We start from the raw sequence: 21,618 nt of genomic DNA on the forward strand, positions 1-21,618 counted from the left end.
GGAAAATGGCAGATCAAATGCTTGTGAAATTTGAGAAGTATTGGATAGAATTTAGTGTTGTGTTGGCCATAGCAGTGATCTTGGACCCTAGGTATAAGCTGCCTTTTGTTGATTGGTGCTATCAGAAGCTTTATAGGTATGCTAGTTCACTCCAATATTTGAAGGTTTGTGAAAAATTATTTGCTTTGTTTGGGGAATATGTGAGTAATGTTTCTGCACCTTCAATATCTTCTGAAATGGCTAGTCAAGCTACTCAAGAAACTGAAGAACAATATGCTAATGAGGCATCTTTGTCTATGATGCAATTATGTTTTTATTTATTTATTTATATTATGTTATTTATATTCTGCCTAAATTAATATCTATTATGTTGTTTTTGTATGTAGGAATTTGATTCTTTTCATAGTATGGATATGGGTAGGCAGGCACAAAAAACTCAATTGGAGCTCTACTTGGATGAACCAAGAGTAGATAGGAATGCAAAATTAGACATTCTTGCTTTTTGGAAAGGAAATGAATTTCAGTATCCTGAACTTGCTGCTATGGCTCGTGATGTTTTGAGCGTTCCTGTTTCTACCGTTGCTTCAGAATCCACTTTTAGTGTTGGGGGACGAATCATTGATCAATTCAGGAGTGCACTTAAACCTGATGTTGTGGAGGCATTGGTTTGTAGCAGAGATTGGTTATATGCAGATATAGGTTATGTATTTTTCATTTACATGTTGGCTGAATGAGTTATAAGTTTTATGATGATTTTTTAAAAAGAAAATAATATATTTATGTCAAATTTCATATATGTCAGATTTCCCATATTATGTCAACTTTAAATGGCAGAAATGTTGCTCTATGGACAGAATATAATAGTTTATAGATGTTATTTGGCAAACTTGGTACACAGTAGACAATATCTATGATGTGTTATCCTATCTTTGTTGTCCAACTTAGCTGTCAATATCTATGAAGGATAATGAAATTTCTTCTCCTTTTCTCTTTATGACATTGTGGTAGAAACTAAAACTTGACTTGTGAAATTAGTGTTTTATAGCTATTAATTTATAAAATATGAACTCTAAATTTTATGGAGCTTTCCTAAAAGTTTCAAATTTCAGTATTTCCTTGTAAAGCTCTTTTTAGCTTTAAAAACTCACAGGGTTAAGTTCTGCTTAATGCAAAGTTGATATGTATTATTTTTTAAAACTTAAATTTGTCTAGGTACAACTCTATTTTTATCCACATTTATCCAAGTTCATTACTACTAATTACTAATATGTGAATTACTATTATTTACTTAATTGATTCAATTGCTTGATTACCCACAGTTTCTAAATTTCTAATTTATAATGCTTTGATAAGTTTTAATGTTTCATTAAATTTTTTGACGTAGAACTTGCACAATCACAGTTGGAAGAGCTCACTGAAGATATAATGGACATGAATATCAATAAGGATGAGCACATGGAAGACACCACTTCAATGGGACCCACAATCTCTTCTAATCCAGTTTCTTAATCAGCGATGTCTTTTACTTTTTGATGTGGCACTTGGATGTTTGGACTTGGATATTTTTGCCATCATGGAAATATTGATCTGCCATGTAATTATTTTGGTTTGTCTCTCAGTTTTTGAGATGGCACTTGGATGCCATGTAATAATCTTGGCCTTTTATTATGGAACATTGACATGTTATTGAATTTGAATTTGATTGTATGGAGGTTGGAACCTTTTGGACTAGTAATTTTATTTTGAAGGAATGAAAGAATTATTTGCTATTGTTATTATTTGAATTTTTATTACTTGATTTATGGTTGAATTATAAATTTAGATACATGGGAGTTGATATCAAGTTATTCAGGTTAAGTTTAATTAAACAGGTTATTCAGGTCATAATCAAACAGGTTATTAACAGGTTATTTGTATCGATCTTAACTTGACCTACTAATTAAATGGGTTAAACGAGTCGTGTTGGGTTACCCGTTTAATAAACAGGTCGTGTTAAGGTTGAGGAATCTTGACCCGTTTACTAAATAGGTCGGGTTCGGGTTGACCTATATAACGTAATACTCACACCTCAACTCGACACGAACCCGACACGCGAACACGAATTGTCACCCCTATTTATCATGTACTTAAATGATTTTTCCCATGTAATACTCTTTTAGTTTTTAGTCAAATATGAGTGACATTACCTTCCATAAGAAGAACTTTTAGCATTAAAAGTTTATGTCTTTCATGAGAATGACTTTAATATGAAATCATTATGCCTTCTAGGAGAAGGACTTTTAGTTTTTAATGTCCATATGCCTTCCATGAGAAAGGGATTTTGTTATATGTTCTTGAAAGAGTGTTTGATGTCTTTTAAGGCGTACGGAGATGAAAAGAAATATATATGTTTTGTGAGAAATGGTGTTTGGAATATGTATGGAGAGTATATGTAGACACTTTGTTGAATATGGATCTTGTGTATATATATATATATATATATTTTGGTGAGTTATAGAGTTTAAAGATATATGAAAAGTATGTATGGATATTTTGTGAGGAATGTGTTTGTAGAATATAGGGAAGTATATGAGATATTAAGGTTAAATATAGTAAATACATGAGATTATAGCTGTTAATGGAGTGATTTTTTGTGTTATGTCATGGTTTATGTTGCCTTCAAAGAAGATAGATTTTGTAAGAGAGATGGAAAAGGAGATGAAGATGAAGATGTGTTTATGGGCAACAAAATGATGAAGTTTTAGAACAAGAGAGTGAGAGAGAGAGAGAGATGGATAGTGGGTGTGTTAGTGTGTGGCTTGGCCCTCTTTATATAGAGCCAAGTATGTAATTAGATTAGAATTAGTTGACCGGAAATTTAGCAAATAAGGAAAAGTCTTTGACAATGTCAGTGATTTTATTAATGGGTTTTTGGTTTTTAGCCAGAAGAAGAAAGTTTGAAACTTTAAGATTGCTGTTGTAGCTATATAGCAATTGGCGCAGTAGTACAGCAGTAGCTATTGCAGCTAACAACTTTACAACAGTAGCTATCCTGACACAGCTAGATGACGTCAGCTGTGTGAGGTCTTTTGCTAGAGAAAATATTTTGCATTAAATTCATGGGTTTAGCTAAAAATGGTAAGATAACTTTTATGAGATCTTCCTATTTCTTGTACTGCAGTTGGAGGCTAAGGATTTTAGCTTAAAATGGTAGGAATTCATTTATAGGATATTTGCTTCTTTGGGTGTGGCAACAAGCTGCTGGGAATGGGCATTAAAGGGTTGATGATGTCACTTTGGACATGTGTCAATTGCCTCAGCTACTGCTGTAGCTTTTGCTGTTGCTGTTTCTACTGGAGTTACTATAGCTTTTGTTAGAGCTACTACAACTTCTGCTGAAGTAGTTGCTTGTACTTTTTGGCTAAGTTTCCCCTTTTGAAAAATTATATGTTTAGTCCATGGTTTTATAACAATATAATTTTGGTAAGTAATAGACTCATTGGTTGATATTTGATGAAGTTTTAGAGATGTAATTATGCTCTCTTTGTATTGTGACTAAATCTTAGAGAGCAAGGAGGACATTTAATGTTGGATGAGATATTAACTAGATTTTTTATATTTAGAGATAGCCAATAAGGTTTAGGAATGTGTTTGGGAATGATGAAAATAATAATATAATTTATATGAAATAATATAGTTATGATGAATATCAAGTTTTAGGTATAGAGCAATGGGAAGTTTTATTATTTTAAGTGTTATGTGATATGAGAGGCTTACTAGATGTTACCTATTACACACTGACTCATTAGAGTTCAGGGAATTAGGGAAGACGTGTCAAGAAACATGTTTCCTTTATCAACTTTGAACCACTGAAACTTGATTGAACATACTTCTTGGCCCTTCAAACCAACAACTCCCAAAGTTCTCCCGGTGAGACGCATAAGCTTGGATCACGAGCCAAAAATAAAATAATGTGCCATGAGCTTGAACCATGGGCTTTGATGAGATAATATCGCCATGGGTTTTGGACTATGAGCTTTGGCATTATTTTGTGTAAATATGGGCTCTTTTGGGCTTTAAAGTAGATTTTCCCAAAATCCATGATAATGTTGATTTGATGCAGGTTGCCAATGAAATAAAGCCATGTGACATGAAAATTTTGTCCTCAACATCGGCCACATTGTGGAATTGCACCCAAAAAGAGGCATGGGAGTAATCCAAATAAGGAACCGATTCAACGACCTCCACTCGTTGAAACACCACCAGATTTTTGTCATAGACCCAGGTTCGAATTCTAGCACCCGTTCAAGGTCCAGCAAATCTTAAAACTCAAATAACAGAATGTTCTCACCAATATCTCGAATCTTAAGTTCACCTATCACTTTCCACAAAGTCTGCTACTGCATCCACGTTCACAACTCTTTTTGTAAAAAATTTCCCTGCCAGATAATGAATCACCGCAACTTCCTGTCGTGGAACCTCCGCACCACCCTCCTCTTCTTCTATGAGATAAAAATGAGACCATAAATCATCCAAACCAGCCATGAGATGAAACCGAGAACAACCCACTGAGACAAGAATACTACACTGAGACAAACACCACCGTCCTATCAAACCGATCCAAGGGTTGATGGGAACAAAAAACCTAGACTAAGCTAGGGACATAGTTCTCTAGGCGGCTAGGAGCCAAACCTAACCCTAGCAGAGTGAGAAACCCAAATTATAATCTATCCTTGACTAGGATTTGAATTTTGCATATGAACTAATTTAGTGTCTGCACATAATAATACAGAACAATCATCATCGTTAAATGAACTAAAAAACAGTAAGTCAATAGGTATGAATGAAGTAATCCCTCCCATAAATTTAGTATTTCCTCACATAAATTTCAATAAAATATAATATCTATGGATTGGTTTTTCTAATTACAAAAATGATTTTTAATTATATTTTCTTAGAAGCATCCAAAGTCCAAACAACTCCTTAAACCGCTTGGAAGTTCCCAATAAATCTTGCTACTTGTACCCTTCTGAAACTTCCACGCAAAGTGGCAAGTTAAACCTCCAAACCAAAGCATACTCCACCTGTAGCTTAGACTCTACTTCAATGAGTTCATTCACTCAGTGCAATATAACTATTCAAATGGACCCATGAGCTTCGCCATGTCTTGACTCTTCCTCGAGGGAGCTCACGCCTTGGTCCACCTAAGGGAGAAGGAGCTAACAACAAGAAGGAATCCATACTACATAGTACATTCGATACTAGTGTTGAATCTTGCATAGCCCCTATGTGAAGGCCATGTTGGTCTTGAGTCTTGTGACCTGTCATTGAAAATTTGAAACCATTTCCATTAAAGGATTGTGTCAGTCCTTAAATTGAAGATCGAAAACTTCCGCTAGTTTGGTTTTCTTCTTGATAATTTTGGTCTCAACACCAAAACTAAATTGAGAATATTTTGTTATATAAAGACAGGTCCGAAGGATATTGATTATTGCATATGGTTTCCTTTTGAGAAATTGGAAGGAGTATTTGTTTATTTCTATTCTAATGGAATCAGAGTGACATAATTAGTTGTAAATTGCAAGTAATGGTCAATAATGTTCTTAATTTGAATTGCGTAAGTGCTCCGAGTTGTAGTGAAAGTCTGAGGGATAACAAGCTAGAATTTGAATTGCAATAACCCAAATATTAATTGTCGTGGAGCAATGGTCATTGGCTAACATCGATCAAGTTGTACATGTCAGAGAATTATCGGATTGAGTTCCTAACATGGCTAGGCCTGGAGAGTCATTCATCATGGGACTACCACACTCGTTACAGATACTGTTAACAATCAAGTTTACAAGGCTTTAAGGAATGCAAACACCATCAAGGCAACCCTTTCCAACCGCCATTGTGGGAGTTTGCAACAATGGTAACTCTTGACAGTTTTTAATGTCCCGAATTTCTTTTATATCAAATTACCCAAAACCAAGATACAATTGAACCCATGGCCAGACCTAAAACTAAGAATAATACCATCACAATCCCTGCAGTCTCTGCATGTTGTAATGGGACAACCTTGGGAGCCAAAATCAACAACACGCTAGTTAAGTATCCATTTGTAAGCCCCAAAAGGCAAGTCAGGATGGTCACTGGAATCTCTGTTCGGAAGAATGCGGGACCATGCAAGCAGCCGTAGAAAAGAGGAAAGAACAACAATCTTGCAACACATCCACCAATTGCGACCTTTGCATTTTTAAGGAAATATACTGGAGTGAGACACTTGCCAATCAGATCAAACACATTGTAACCAGTGATGAGAAGGATCGAGTACCAGTCCTTTAGAAGCTCAGAGTGCACATCCTCTGTGATATATCCCGGAAATATTGACAAAGTCACAATGTAGATTAGAACAATGCCAAATCCATACCACTTCACATTTCCTACTATGTTCCACAGGGTTGCTCTCCAAACAGGCCCAGTCAGGGGACCTTTCTCTTCTTTTTCCACATTCACAGCTAGAACCTTCAAGTCAGTGTAGTACCTCATAACTGGAAGCTTATGAGCTACATTGTAAAAAACAATGCATATGGCCATAACCACAATACTAACAGAGAAATATAGATTCGCACTGCTTCTAAGGCCTTCTTCATCTTGCGAGTATACAGCTTTGGTTAGGATCCGTAGAAGAGAAACAAGGACCCCTGCAAAGGTGAAATTGAATGAACTTGCACATTAGGGAATGACCATCTCCTTAACTGTTATAAGCAGCACAAATTGCTTTGCTTGAACCCTAAGCCTCTAGCATGTCCAAAATGATATTCTTAACAATTAACAAGTACCAATTTTCTTCAAAATGACCTGACAATAGTATTCATATTTTGATGTATGCCATTCGGTCCTAGATGAAACACAAAGTAGCATTGCAGAATTTTACTCTTTTATATGGGTTTCAGACTCTATTTAGCTCAAATACTATAAAACCCATTGATGTCTTGACTTGATAATAGCGAACAATCACCATGAGATAGACATCATAGGTTCAAATTATACACACACACACATATACTCAAAATGGAACACTAAACGAAATTGCTTGAATTGATAATAAGCCACATGAGTAGCTAACTTCTAATCTCTCATTGTTCAAAAAAATTCTTCTAATCTCTCAAGTGCAAAGTTTTACTCTATTCATGACTTGATAATAGCAGAATTGCTTGAATTGATAAAACTAGTACTAATAAAGTCTCTTAACTAACTTGTGAGATGTGATCCTACACCATAAAGGATCTCATTGATGCCTTGGCATGAACTAAGCCATAAGTTCAAATCCTAATGCATTAATATATATATATATATATATTCAGAAAGGAGATAATATACCCACATTAACTAAAATCCCACAAGAATGTAGCAGCAGTAGTGTAGTACTAAAAATACACACACCAATAATTGTTTGTTTCTACATTAACATTTTCTGGAAAACGAATTATTTTCCAATTTTTTTTTTCTAGAAAACCGTATCATTTGCTTATGTTTAATAGTGACTTTAAAATGAGTTAGAAGACTATCTCTTAACTTTTTTTTATTTAGTTTAATATGAGATGAAAAAACTCTATCTCATGTCAAGCTAAACAAGGAAAGTTAAAAGAGACAGTTTTTTTTTTTTTTGGATCCATTTTCCTGTGTTTTGTATCCTAGGCTGCACAGACACAAACACAGATTATCTGTACGACACAGTGATATTAGCAATTTTTAGAAAATTATAACATGAAATGGCAGGTACGGCATCTAAGCGAAGTGTTCGGGCATCCTTGGATACCAAACACAGGAAAATGCAAAAAACTATTTCACATAAAAATTAGAGCTTGTATTAATTATGAGCTATTGAGCTATCTAATACATCAAAATGGACAGAAAATTAGACCCAATTTTGCTGTCATATGAACTATGAGCTACACCTTAAAATTAAAAATTAATAAAAATCTAAAATCTAAATGCCCTAATTTAGACACAAAAGCTCAAAATTGACCTGAAGCGGCGGTGCCAGCAACAACTGCTTGCATGTAACGCTCAGGCATTTCACCGGCGGCGCCGATGACACCACCCTGGACCAACGCATCGGCCAAGCCGCAGAGACCCGTTGCCGCGACCGTGACGTAAAACCCGTCGTACAACCCGACCCGGCCCCGGAGGTAGAACACGTCCAGCAAGGGGACGATTAAGAGCGCGACGACGAAGAGGCCCAGGCCGGCGTTGATGCGAACGAAGACGTGGGAGAACAACCTCATCTCCTACTACTGCTGCTCCCAGACTAGGCCGACGAGCATGTAGACGACGGCGAAGATGCGGTCAACGCTGGCGTCGGGGTAGAGGTAGGAGAAGTAGTCGACGGCGGTGATGAAGGCGTTCCATGGGAGGAGGTAGCCGCAGCCGAGTGTGAAGTAGATTATGTAGGCGAGGTGGAATTTGTCTTTGGGGATTGGGGCGGCGGCGGTGGTGGTTGGGGAAGTTGAAGTGGTGGTTAAGAGGACGGTTGATTCGGAGTCTCCGTCGTTGGCTGTGGTGGTGAAACCCATCGGATCGGAGGAGGATTCCGATTTGGTTTTTTTTTTTTTTCCCTCTTCTGATGGGTTTTTTTGGAACTTTTTTAGGTAGGTGATGGTTTGTTAGTTTGTTTTGCTCACTTATTATTGGTTTTGTTTGTTAAGGCCTTTAGTCAGATGAAAAATGAAATGACGTCGTCCTTTTGAACATTGTGTGAGTCACGTGGTAGATTAAAAATTAAAATTATTTTACTATTTAACTTTTTTGTTATTATTTATGAATTTTACTATATTTTTTATCATTATTTATAAGTTTTATTGTATTATTTTAACTAAGTTTTACCTTTATTTATAGTACTTTTAACAATAATTTTTCAATTTCAGTAAAATAAGCAGTATTCAAATACACCTTTAATGCAAAATATGGATGAACTGATAATGGCAACATCTAAAAGTGGATTCTTTGAGAAATCAAATGGGATTTTTATTTTTATTTTTTTGCAATTTAACACTAAAATGCTAACAATTTCATTAGTCAACATTGTTTTCGAACGATTTAGGAAACTAACATCTCAAGTTTCTTAGCCTCGAGTTTTATGTGCTGGCAATGCTGAGTTGAAAATAACTCATGTGGAAATTGAGTTTTAAAGACTTGAGTTCCCTCCACAATACCCAATAAATACCCAACCTATACTAAAGGATTCAGCAGACTGCGTCAATGAAGAAATCCAACGATTGATTCTCCGATGCTTGGACGATGCCTTCAAAGAAAGAAGAGAAGCACCAGAAAATTCTCCCATAATTAACAAGCTTAAGAGAATCTAGATAGTTGTCTCGATGTTAAAGAACCAAATTTATTCATCCCCACAACTCTATCAAGATAGTTTGCATTCTACAAGCCTTCATCATTCTAGCTTTTCTATGAGAAATTACCACATCAATCCTGATAGCTCAACTATATCAAAGAGACACCGGAGACAACAAGCCCAGAGAGAAACAAAAAACCCAAGCCGCTCCGGTGTCTAGATCAAAACTACCGTGGGATTGTGTTTTGATTTGGGGGTACTTTTTTGATTTTTGGATTTGGATTTCTAAGAAATGGGTTTGGTTGTTGGGGTTCTTCGGTTAGATCCTCCTTCTAGGTCAGATTCTTCTACTATGGATTTGGGTCTTTGTGGGGTTGTGTTTTAGTTTGGTTTAGGAAGAACTACAAGAAGTGGAACTTGGGTCTCTAAAACTCGATTTCCACATGGATTTTAATCCATCTCAGCTCTGCCACTCCATGACTTACGTATGTGTAATATGGAAAATGTGATACTATCTATCCAACATATTCGTAAGCATTAGTGATGTGAATATGCTTAAATTTTTTTTTTTTGAGAAAAAGTTAGAAAAATACTTGTACCATAAGATACGTGTACTTTGATCTTAAAGAAAGTGGATACTTCCTATGATTTCCTTTAATGATTTATATTTTTGTTGCAAGTCCTTTAATGGTTATAGGATTTAGAGGAAATACTTTATATTTATCCGTTAATGGCAAAAAAAAAAAAAAAAAAAGGATTATTATACAACACAAAACTAAAACTATCCATCTAAACCTGCCCAATCTACCAAGTTTGAATCATCCAAATTTTCACCTGACACACCATTTTTGTACGTCGATGGGTGGATTGGCTAAATTTTTTTTCCATCAACCAGCCCAATCCAACCTGCACACACTAGGGGCAACTCAAGGCCCCACTTGTTCCAAAAAAAATTAGAGGATCTTAACTCTTAAGGCACCCCTATTGCAAAAGCCAAAGGCAACCAAAATTGTATAAAAATGTATTGAAATCATAAAATGATAATTATTTTTTAAAAGAAAAAATATACAGGTGGGTTTATTTTATTCCCCCACCTACAAGAAGGCTCCCAAAATATTTAGCCAATTTAAATCCAACTCAATTGAAACTATAAACTATTTCACAACGAAAAATTTATTATGAGTATGCCAAATAATCATTACAAAATTTTCCTAACAACTTGTGAAAGAGATGTAAATAAAACTTAAATACCAAAACTTGATTAATTTTCAATTTTACATCTAAAAAAAAGGAACAGTTTTTTTAAAAAATGTATATAAAATAAAAAGTCAAATAAATAGTATTTAGTTAATAATTAGGATTAGAAAAGCCAACTAAAAGTTTTCACCTTATGCCTCATAATGTATTGAATGTGCGCTGGATTGAACTGGCCCTGAAGCACACCAATAACATATTTAAATGAAAACTAATAACAACTTGTAACTAAACCTTGAGTAAAAGTGTAAAACCCTCAAAAAATATTGTACTTATGGAATTATTCTTAAAAAAGCAACATCGCAGTAGCCGGGAGCAATAATAGAGAAGAGTTTAGATAGGAGAGACGTGGCTGTTTTTTTTTTTTTTTTTTTTTTTTTAAATTTAAAAAATATATCTTTGTAGTGATATTTTATAAGATATTAGTATCTTCGATTCTTCATATCTTGGGGGTTTAAAAAGAAATAGAAAAAGGCAGTTAAAGTATCTTGCGAGATTTGAAACTTCCCAACACCCAAGACATTGCATCTGTTCATGGGCTAGGCATGAGAAAATTTTCATGTCCTTCGGCATAAGTTTGTTGAGCTCCTGAGTTAGGGTGGTGGACCCTTTATGTGCTGTAGTCTTATCAATCTACCACTATTTAGTAAAAAAATTAATAATTTACTACTATTTTGGAAATATGTAAAAATTTACCACATTTTTGAAAATCAAGTTTACTGTAAAATTCAAGTTCTAAAAACTTGAATTCTTTGAAAAAATATACTTTCAAATTTGTTGGAAAATTTTTTATGGTATTCGAGTTCCATAAACTCAAGCACCATGGAAAACTCAATTTTGCTAATCTCAAGTACCCAAAAAATAGTAAATCATTCCATAATTTCAAAATAGTGGCAGAATTCAATATAGTATGTAAAAAGTACTATTAGGCTATTTTCGCTAAGTAGCACAAGCGGAGTGATTTTTATCCACCTTTCTTGTGACAGGGCCCAATAATTTCTTTAGGGCCGGGCACCCTTAGCAAATGTCACAGCTATGTCGTACGTTTAACCACACCGGCTCATGAATAAAGAGACATTTTAGCTTTAAATTCTTCAACCCACAATAGGACAAACTCTTAAGAAAAATTATATATCTTGGTCTCTTCAATTACCACATGTTATTTAAAACATGCTTTATTTTTCTTTGCTAAGTTGTCACTGTGTTGCTCATTTTCCTCTGCACGGGTTTTGTGGTTGTGGAAACGTGCAAGCAAGGTCTAATTGTTACTTGTTTAGTTGTTTTTTTTTTTTTTTTTTTTTGGGATGGGAAATACTCAAACTTTTTATAAGAAACGTTGTAATGAAGATACATCTTTTGCACACGCATGTGCCACTTGACTGGGACACTCCTCCAGCCAAACTCCAAGCTCTCAACCTTCTGAGCATGTTGAGCTAACAAGTGGGCAGGGACATTTCCCTGCCTTTTAATAGTTGTTTTGTTTGTTTGGAGATGAACTGATGAAATGACGTAGTTCTTTTGAATATTGTGAATAAAGTGGAAAGTGGAATCCAACCTGACTTTTTAGATTGAGGAAGATGAAGGAGGGCAAGGAAGAATAAAGTAGAGTTGGTTGGACATTAGACTAATTTCAAGCTAACTTTATTTTATTCATCCGTTTTTCCTCTCAATCTAAATGGACTATTAGATATTGAAAAATGATGTCTACAATATTTTCAAAACAAATTCTAAGTGATAAATTGTTATTAATTATTACAGGTGGTCAAACAAGTAATAAAAGTTATGAATTTAAATTAGATCTACCAATAACTTAACACTTAATGATCTATTATGAAAATGTTAAGAACGTAAGACTTATGATTGGACTGGATCTTGATGGATACTAATTATTGGCAACTTGGCAGATCCAAATAGGTAAAAGCGGCAGACATCGTACTAGGCAACTAGCAAGGGAGCAATAATAAAGTGAACTGCTGAAGAGACGCGGATATTTTTTTATTATATTTTTTTAAATCTATAACTGCAACTGGAATATAATTGGATAGGTCCAATATTTTATGTGTTGTTATTTAGATTTCATCTTAAGATTTAACCACATGACTACTTAATTAAAAAATTAAAAAATGTACTTTTATCTTATGAGAAAAAATTTACATGACAGAATTTTAAAATAGAATCCTAAAAAATAGTACCTAAGTTTTGTATTTAAGTCTTACCCATTAGACAAAATCAGAGGTCAGGTACTAAATGGACCCCATCTGGCCCACTAAATGACATTTGAAGAACCTGTGTTTATTTTTTTATGAATAATGTTAGAGATACAAACTATTTTACAAAATTTTTTACAAACTACTGATGTGGTGAGTAATTATTGGTAAATGAAAAAATAATATTAATAGTGGGCTTAGATGAAAACTAATAAGAGGTTAGTCACATCAACATTTTGTAAAAATGTTGTAAAATAGTTTGTGACTGTAGCATTACTCTTTTTTTATTCCTTAAAAAATGTTTTTTTATTAATATAATATTTATATATAATTTTCTTTTCCTTTTCTTTTTTCTTAAAATTTTTTACCCATTTTACTTAAATTCTATAATTAAGAAAGAGAATATTTAAATTCTGAAAAATATCATTATTGAAAATATCAAAAAGTGTTAGTTAAACACTTAAATTACAAAGCTTTTAAGTTTTGTTTTACACTTACTTAATCATTATATAAGAATTGTATGTTTTGAATTTCAAATATCTCTCACTAACGTATTGACTTATATTTTTCGATAAATCCAATATCTTATATTTTTGGTATATCCAATACTATGGCCGAGATATTTTTTATTGATATTTCAAAAAGATATTTCAAAATATTGTTTTTGGAATCTTGCGAAATTTTGCCTTTCAACAAGATCTAAAACCTCCAAAATAAGTTTTTGAGATATTTCATCTAATCCCTCACATGTTCTCTTTCCCCTTCTAAATTATTTTCGAAGTGTCATTGTGTTACTCATTTTCTTCTGCATGCAGAATATACACAATGATCCCAGGTCGCACACTAAGCATAGCATAATGTACAAATCTCAAAGTCCATTGCAATTTCAACATGATCAACATGCTCTTAACTCTCAAGCTATTTGAACAATGGAAACCAAACAATCCAACGATTGCCCCAACTTGCATCCACTTCCAATCTTAACTAACATTCTTCCACATTTAGCTCACCAACCTCCTCTAATGTAAGAATACTAGTTGAACCAATGGTTTTTCAAGCCTGTTGCAATCAAATAACATGACAAGTGTTTGTTGCCTTTGGCACTAAAGTTTTCTTCATCCATGAAAATCAAACAATGAGCAATTTCACATTCTCTCAAGTTTTGGCGTCCCTGGTAAAACTATAGCCATCTTTCTTTGTTAATATACGAGAAATGTTATGTCTGTAACATTTTTACAATATAATTTAAGATAAGAAAAGAAAAAGAAAAGCATATGCTTAGGAGAATAAAGGGTAGGAAACATCTATAATTGATTGACAAAAAGACCAAAAAAGTCCCCACAAATTTTTAGCTCATTCATGCACCTAGGAGTAACAAAGTAATTTCAAGAAAAACAAAAATGTGTAGCCAGGAGAATAGAAGGTAGGAAACCTCTAGAATTGATGACAAAAAGACCAAAAAAGCCTCACAAATTTTTAGCTCACCCATGTAAAGAAATCTTAAGTGGCAATCTGTTACTAATCGTTACTGGTGGATAAAAAAGTAATTTTAATAGTAGGTTCAAATTAGAACTAATAACAACTTACCATTTAAAATTTGTTGTGAAAATATTGTAAACGTAACACTTTTCCTAAAACTCTTTCATTAATTACAAGTAATAGAGGCTATTGCCTAAGACTAACTCTGCAAAGAACAAAAAAGAAAATCCAAAATGGCAAAGTCCATGAGAGTAAGTGAGGCCATGACTAAAAGAACCAGGCCCATGACTACAAGCAGGCCATAAGGCCCACCAACTAATTGAACAATTCTTTACATAAGTTTTGCTCCCTAGTCCCAACCAAAAAAATTAAAATAAAAAGAAAAAGAAAACACTGCTAAAACCGACAGAATCAGCAGAAACAATGTTAATATCCGGCTTATAAGTTGTTTGTCTATTGCTTTGCATTAATCAACCATAAGCTAACAATGTCATTGGTTTTCCTAGTTCCACGTTCGGCAATCACCATTTCTTTAATCAGATTCACATTGATGTTGCAAAATTAAAAAAATTCATTAGTAATGCCTTATTTGGACCATGTCTTGACAAGATATTCATAAGGTATTCTGATTAGCCTGCATGAGCACTAATAATGCATTATATTATACATAAAACATTGCTTCCCTTCTAACTCCCAAGAATTTATTTTTATTCTTTTCCTAACATTACTATTACATAGAATACAAATTGATGTTATTACATTTCCATTTGCCTCCTCTGCAATATCTAGCCCAAGTAAATCCAAGAAACCCTCTCTCTCAGTTATACACAATAAATTTGAAACTTATACGTCTTCAATCTGTCTCTTTTTTGCTAAATATAAATGAAATATTTAAGTGTCTCTAACCCCTACTCATTATTGCAATATCCCTTTTTTTCATTCCCCTAGATATCGTTAACCATTCCAATTTGCAATACCTCATTTTGAACTTTTCAACGTCCTTTCATAAACACAAATAGATATCTGGTCTCTCCAATTGAAGCTTCCTTCAATAATCCACTTCCTTTATTTTTAAGTGGTCATCTTATGTGCCAAAGATTGCATACTTATAGTAACTCATCCTTAAGCTTTCTTTCATTGAATATTTCTCACTTACGAGTAAAGACCACCCACATGGCCAAGCATAATCTGGATTTCCTTTGTTCTAATTGAATCAAGTATCGACAACCACACTCCCTGATATTACTTTTTGTTTTTGTCTCAACTGTGAACTCTCTGCTTTCTCAAACTCCAGTTACAGCTTGCATCCTTCAGCTCTCATCACCTCTGAACAGCTCAAACTGTGAAGCAGGCAATTGGGGTGGTTTTATCAACAACTGTTGCAGTGTAGTTTTTGATGACCACTTGGATGCATTAGGGTGTCGGGCCAACCAAACTGGACAAATATTCTTAAACTCCACGGAGCAGAATAAGTGCTTGAATTCAATGAAGATTAGAGATCCAAGTATTTTGGACAGTGGCATTGAAAAGCTAACCAGTGGAGCTGGCGGGTGCTCTGACTATGCTGTCACAGATGTTGATGCTAAGCTAGGAAATAGATTGAAAAATTTTGGGGAAGGCTGTAAACTTTTGAATTCAGATGGAACATCAAGTCAGGCTTGCAGTGATTGTTTGAGAGGGTCGGAAGAGATTGTTGCAGCGTCAGACAGTGGAAGGGAAGGGAATTGACAAAGCTTGAAGCTGATGTTTGTAGGTTTGCAGCATTGGTAACATTAACAAGTAATAAGATTGATGATACAAAATGGATTGACGCAGTTTATGGCTGCCTTGGAGGGCATGCTCTTTCCAAAGGTGAAGTGGATTGAAAATTGATCTATGCCACTAATTGATTTTCCTAGTCAATTTATGAATCAAACCAAAATCCCATATCCTTTTTCTTTCTAACTGTCAATCCTTTAATAAATCATCATTGTATTGTTTACACCTTCTTGATCAAATCTAGTTGATCAATTCCATTTTCCTCTGCAGATGAAGCAGCAGGCACAGCTAGTGGTAGTATCAAGTCCAGAACAGGTGACTCCTCATCGACAACATTCGTCGTAGCCTTGTTTGTTTTTGAGTTTCTGTGGAATTCACTAATTTTTTTTCATATTCCCAATGATAAACAGGTCTTTCAATTCTAATTGCTGGTGTGGTGGCAGTTGCAGTAATAGTTCTCGTAGTAACATGCATCTTGATTAGATCAAGGACTAAAAAACGATACCCAACAAGAAATAATAGTACATCTCAAATATCGACAATAATTTATGGTAATCACCTTGCAATGTATGACAGTGGTAAATTCTTCCCATCTTGCATTCTTTTTCCTGGATAAGTGTTCACGTTCTTGCTTTCTTTGACAGCATCAACTGATACACTCTCTGAGGACTCCACCTGTCATAAGTTATCAGCTAAGGAAGTTTATTCAGCAACAGACAATCTAAGTGCATCAAATTTTATTGGCCAAGGCATAGCTGGTGAGAACTTACCTGTAATTTATGTATCTAGTTCTCTTTTTCTTATTCTTGATAAACTACTAAACATAAGGGGAAACATGAAGGGAAAAAGAACATAAGAAAGCAAAACATAAAAATTGTCATAGAAGAGAACCTGTTAGAAGCTCTACCAGGGTTGAGTGGATTAGAAAAGAGGCAGAGTGAAAGAATCTTGTGTGTGTGTGTGTGTACTGTGTGTTCAATCGTCTTATTATGACATGACAGCAAGAGAGAGCTGTATCTTTGATAAGATTTCGGTGTCAAGGGAAAGATCCAAAGAGTTTATGATATCTGTATTACAAAGCTTATTGTCCAAAATCTCTTAATTTACTATAGGGAATCCTTAACTAGAAGACAGATAGATCTAGTTCATAATTGAAATATAGCGAAGAAAAAGAAATAACCATCGAATGAAAAAGTGCTTCCTTTTAGTATTCTAGCAGAATGCCAATTTGTTTATGTAAAAGTTCAATGTTCAAATGCAATCAAGCCTAAAGATAAACACAGATTGGGAAACAACACAAGAGGAACATGAAGATGGAAAATCTCTATCTTCTAGAGGGGTAAACTTTGATGTTTCTTTGCAATTCCTCCAGGAAAAGTATACAAAGGCGTGCTCTCAAATGGTCAGCGTATTGCAGTGAAGCATATAATCAACGATGGACATTTGTTAGGGAAGTCACAAGTCTTTCTCATGTCAGGCATCCAAACCTTGTAAGATTGATAGGCTATTGTGAGAATCATGATGAATATTTCCTAGTTTATGAGCTGTGCCACAATGGCAACCTCTCAGAGTGGCTGTTTGGTACGTTACTTAATTATGATTTTTTTTTTTGGGTGCCATTTTCATTGCATAAATAGCCATTCAGTGAAACTGATGCACAACAGGAAAAGCTAAAGTTCTCTCATGGATACAAAGAGTTGAGATTGCAATTGATGGTGCTAGGGGCCTCTGGTTTCTCCACACTTACCCAGAAGGCTGCATTGTTCACCGTGATATCAAGGTAGGTTTATCCTATTGAAATTATTGTTTACACCCACCACCCCCTTCCATTCACTTAAATTTCTACTCCATTCCATTAATGTTCTCATCATATGTTGTATTTGCAGCCAACAAACATTCTCATCGATGTGAACTTTCGAGCAAAACTCTCAGACTTTGGATTATCTAAAGTTATGGACGTGGATCAGTCCCTGAAGAAGTCCGAGGAACATTTGGTTATGTTGACCCTGAATACCGTAAAAACCACCATGTAAATGCTTCAGGTGATGTTTACAGTTTTGGGGTAGTGCTCCTTCAGCTTCTCTCAGGGCAGAGGGTAATTAATCTAGATTCGAAGAGAACAATGTCTCTAAATAAAACGGTGAGAAACAACATTCTATCTATTAACAGAATTCTATCTGTTTCTGAAAGTTTTATTTCCAAACACTTGTTTACACTATCTCAGATGCATTTCTTTGGTTCTCAGGCTAGATTCCTCGCAAGAGGTGGTGATATAACACAATTAGCTGATCCAAAACTTAATGGGGAGTACTCTGTGGAAGGATTTGAGCTCATACTAAAGCTAGCATTGTCGTGCACAGGGCTCAAGCAGCAAAGACCATCAATGGAGCAAGTGGTTTCAGGACTAGAAAAGACATTTGAAATTTCAAAGCAAGTCAAGTCATTTACATCTCCTAGACTTGCATTCAATAGAGATTGAAACTTATAATGGACAACGTTTACAGCACTATAACACAATCTTATTGGTATTAATCTGGGAAAAAGAACTTGAATACAATATTACTTTCGTACAAAGGCTTCATAAAAAAAATACAGAAGCTCCTATAGCTATTAGCCCTTTTAAAAATCGAGCTAATACCACAAAAATCAAACTGGAAAGAAAAGCAAGGGTATGTATTTACATTTTACAGATGCTTAAAAAGAATAAATAATAAAAGAATACCCGAAAAAAGTTGGGTTCTTCTTTTGGTACGTGAAAAAAAAAAGTGGGGATTACCATGCGTGAATGAATCGTTCTTGTGGAAGAACTGGACTCATTGAGCCAGAGGGTCTACTTTCATAAAAACCATGTAGAACCCTGATGAGAGTACTGGCCTTTTTGCTTGCTCGAGATGTGCCTTCCCTGAGTAGGGAATACAATGATTCCATAAGAGAAGGGCTCTTTACCAAAAGAGCAATCGCATCTGCGCCACCATTTAGGCATAGAGCCAGCAACAAAGACACACAGTACTCCTTTCCTGCCTTTGAAGTACAGGAATCAGAATCAAGAATCGCCACAATCAAATTCAAATTCAAAGCCCCACCACGCAAAACAGCAACTGTTCCATCATGTTTCTCCGCAAGAGTTGCTAGAATTGCCAGAGAATCCGTGACGATATCTTCTCTATCACAACACTTCAAGAGATTAACCAACGCTTGCACCGTCCCAGCCGCAACCACCCTGCAATGATTTTCGTGGTGCAAAAGCAGCCCAAAGATCGCCACCAATGCATTCTTTTTCCCACGATCATTTCCCTCTTTAATCAACTCGATCAAACCCGGAATTGCCTCTGGATTTTCCCCTATCGATCTCCGGCACTCCTCAATCGACGAGAGGTAAAAAAGCACACCAGCACCATGCTGCCTAACTGATAGATTCACTCCCTTCTTCATCACATCCACAACCAATCCCACCCCGCCACCACATTCCCCAATCACACCCCTGCTTTTCGAGTACTTCGAAAGGTTCAACAACGCCGCAATAGCATTCTCCTGTATCGAAACATTCTTCAACAGCCTCAACAAACGAGGAATCACGCCGGATTCCACGAAACAAGCCCGATTAAGACCGCTTGTTTTCGAAAGAACCCTGATTTCATAAACAGCCCTGTTCTTCTCTTCCTCTGTTCCAACCTCAACTCTTTCAACAACGTAACTTGCCACCATTCTCATCGCCCTCTCAGCCACCGAACTCCTCGCCTCCGCCGCAGCCGCCACGTCACGACTCCTCCGACCCGACGCCGATTCCGCCGCAACCGGAATCCCATTTTCCAAACAGTACTGCTGAATCAACCTCTTTAGCAACAAATTCGGAACCAATTCTGAATCGACCAGCTTCTGACCCGTCTTGGGACAAGTCTTGATATTTTTCCCAGCTTTAAACCATTTCGTAATCGAAGCTCGATCGTAGGTATGCCCAGTTGATAATGTCACAGGGTCCACCATGAATTCGAGTGAAATCGGACACCGAAAATCGTCCGAGTTCACGGAACTCAGCAACTCGCTGATCGTTTCTATGTTGCTGAATTGTCGCGTGGGTGTGGCTTCGTTGCCTTCGACAGCGTCGAAAACCACGCAACGACAGTAGCTCACGAACGACATTAAACTGCTGAGAAACCAGACCTTCCTCTTCTCGTTCGTCGATTCGAACGCGATTTCTGTCTCGAAGAACTTCACTTCTCTGTTACACTCGCCCCACGTCACGATTCCTAGATAATCGAGAACCCTTTTGAGGACACTCTTGTCTGGAACAACCTCGTACTCGAACTGATTCAGAACCGACAGAACATCGTTCATCGTTGCCTTGTCGTTTAGCTCGACCTCGTACGGTGTTTTTCCCGTCTGCTTTAGTATTAACTCAACGTACTCCATGACTTCGAGTGAGAGCTCGATTGTCTCTAACGGAACGAGTAAAACTTCCAAGGCGGTTGAGATGGATCGGGTCAGGAGTCGGAACTGGTTCGCGACCCGCTCCGAATTCATTAGCATCCATAGCCTAGCGTCTTTGCGAGAACAGTCTTGCAGTAAGTGCTGGAGCTTCTGGAAAGTGAGGTGGAGCTCCGAGAGGCCCAGGACCAAGGAGTCGGGAAGATCCGGGTGGGAGTTTCGGAGCTCCGAGAGGAAAATATGGAGGATCCGGATTTGTCGAACCGATTCGCGTGCGTTTCGGTTGTTGGTGGTGTAGGATTGGGGTTTGGAATTTGAAATGAAGTGGGCGAGATTAATTGAGGAGTTTAGCAGTGTGGCTGTAGAAATAGACTCGCAGGGATGTACTGCCGGGTATGTAAGAACCCGACGACCCGACCCGTTTTGTTTTTGGCTCATGTGAACAAATATAGGTTTTTTTTCTTTTTTCCTTTTTTCTTTTTTGTGGATTTTGGATTTTTGATATCTAAATTTTGTTTGGTTTTGGGGTTTTATATATATGGAGAGGAGAGGAGAGGGACACGCGTCAGAAGATTAGGTGATTTTGGAGAGTTTGACATTGAACAGTGACACGTGGCAGAAGAAAAATGAAAGGCGGCTTCGTAGCTAGGTTCTGAGAGTAACAGGTAGGGAGTGACACGTGGTGCGATAAGTATGGGATGGGCTCGTGTTTGTGAAGGTACGTGAAAGGTGGTAGCCGACAAAGAGTGTGTGAAATAACGTGAAATAATTGCAAAATTTGCGTGTTTTTTTTTTTGGTAGTGGAATTATTATTGTGGTCGTGGGCTTGTGGCCAACTATTTGAATTGAAGTTTTTTGATAATTTTGTGAAGCAATTATATTATATGGCTAGCATTTGGTCAAATATTGGTTTAGAAAGTCCTGTTTGTACAAATAAAAAAGATATACAAAAAGGTGAAGACTTGTCATGTCAGGTCATGTGATGTGTGTGTTGGTGTTGCATTGCATGTGCTGGCATTTATATCCTTGGTGTTGGGATTAATTTGAAATGATGTGTTTGGTGCAGACGAGAGCAGATAAAGGAAACAAAATAGGAATCAATGATATGTTTGGATCTAAAAAAGAAAAAGAGAAGGAAAAACTATGGACCTTGCTAATATGCGACTGGTTATCATGACCTTC

General features: G+C 36.1%; 2 protein-coding genes across 2 annotated transcripts; both read right to left on the reverse strand.

The window, feature by feature from the left end:
- Positions 1-5,735: 5,735 nt before the first annotated feature.
- Positions 5,736-8,658, reverse strand: LOC111986183 (equilibrative nucleotide transporter 1). Its single transcript, XM_024017806.2, is given in 2 exon segments — positions 5,736-6,665; positions 7,994-8,658. Coding segments are annotated over 2 exon segments (1,278 nt in total). The 5' UTR covers positions 8,541-8,658; the 3' UTR covers positions 5,736-5,934.
- Positions 8,659-18,514: 9,856 nt separating this feature from the next.
- LOC111986164 (U-box domain-containing protein 19) lies at positions 18,515-20,946 on the reverse strand. The gene has a single exon (XM_024017786.2). The coding sequence runs from the start codon at positions 20,872-20,874 to the stop codon at positions 18,784-18,786; it is 2,091 nt and encodes a 696-aa protein (XP_023873554.1). The 5' UTR covers positions 20,875-20,946; the 3' UTR covers positions 18,515-18,783.
- Between the last annotated feature and the right edge of the window lie 672 nt (positions 20,947-21,618).

The sequence above is a fragment of the Quercus suber genome, unplaced genomic scaffold (assembly GCF_002906115.3).
Source record: "Quercus suber isolate HL8 unplaced genomic scaffold, Cork oak 2.0 scaffold_515, whole genome shotgun sequence".
Taxonomy (NCBI): Eukaryota; Viridiplantae; Streptophyta; class Magnoliopsida; order Fagales; family Fagaceae; genus Quercus; species Quercus suber.

Coding starts and splice junctions, on each gene's coding strand:
- LOC111986164 (XM_024017786.2), bottom strand. CDS start 20,874: ATGAGCCAAAAACAAAACGGGTCGGGTCGTCGGGTTCTTACATACCCG.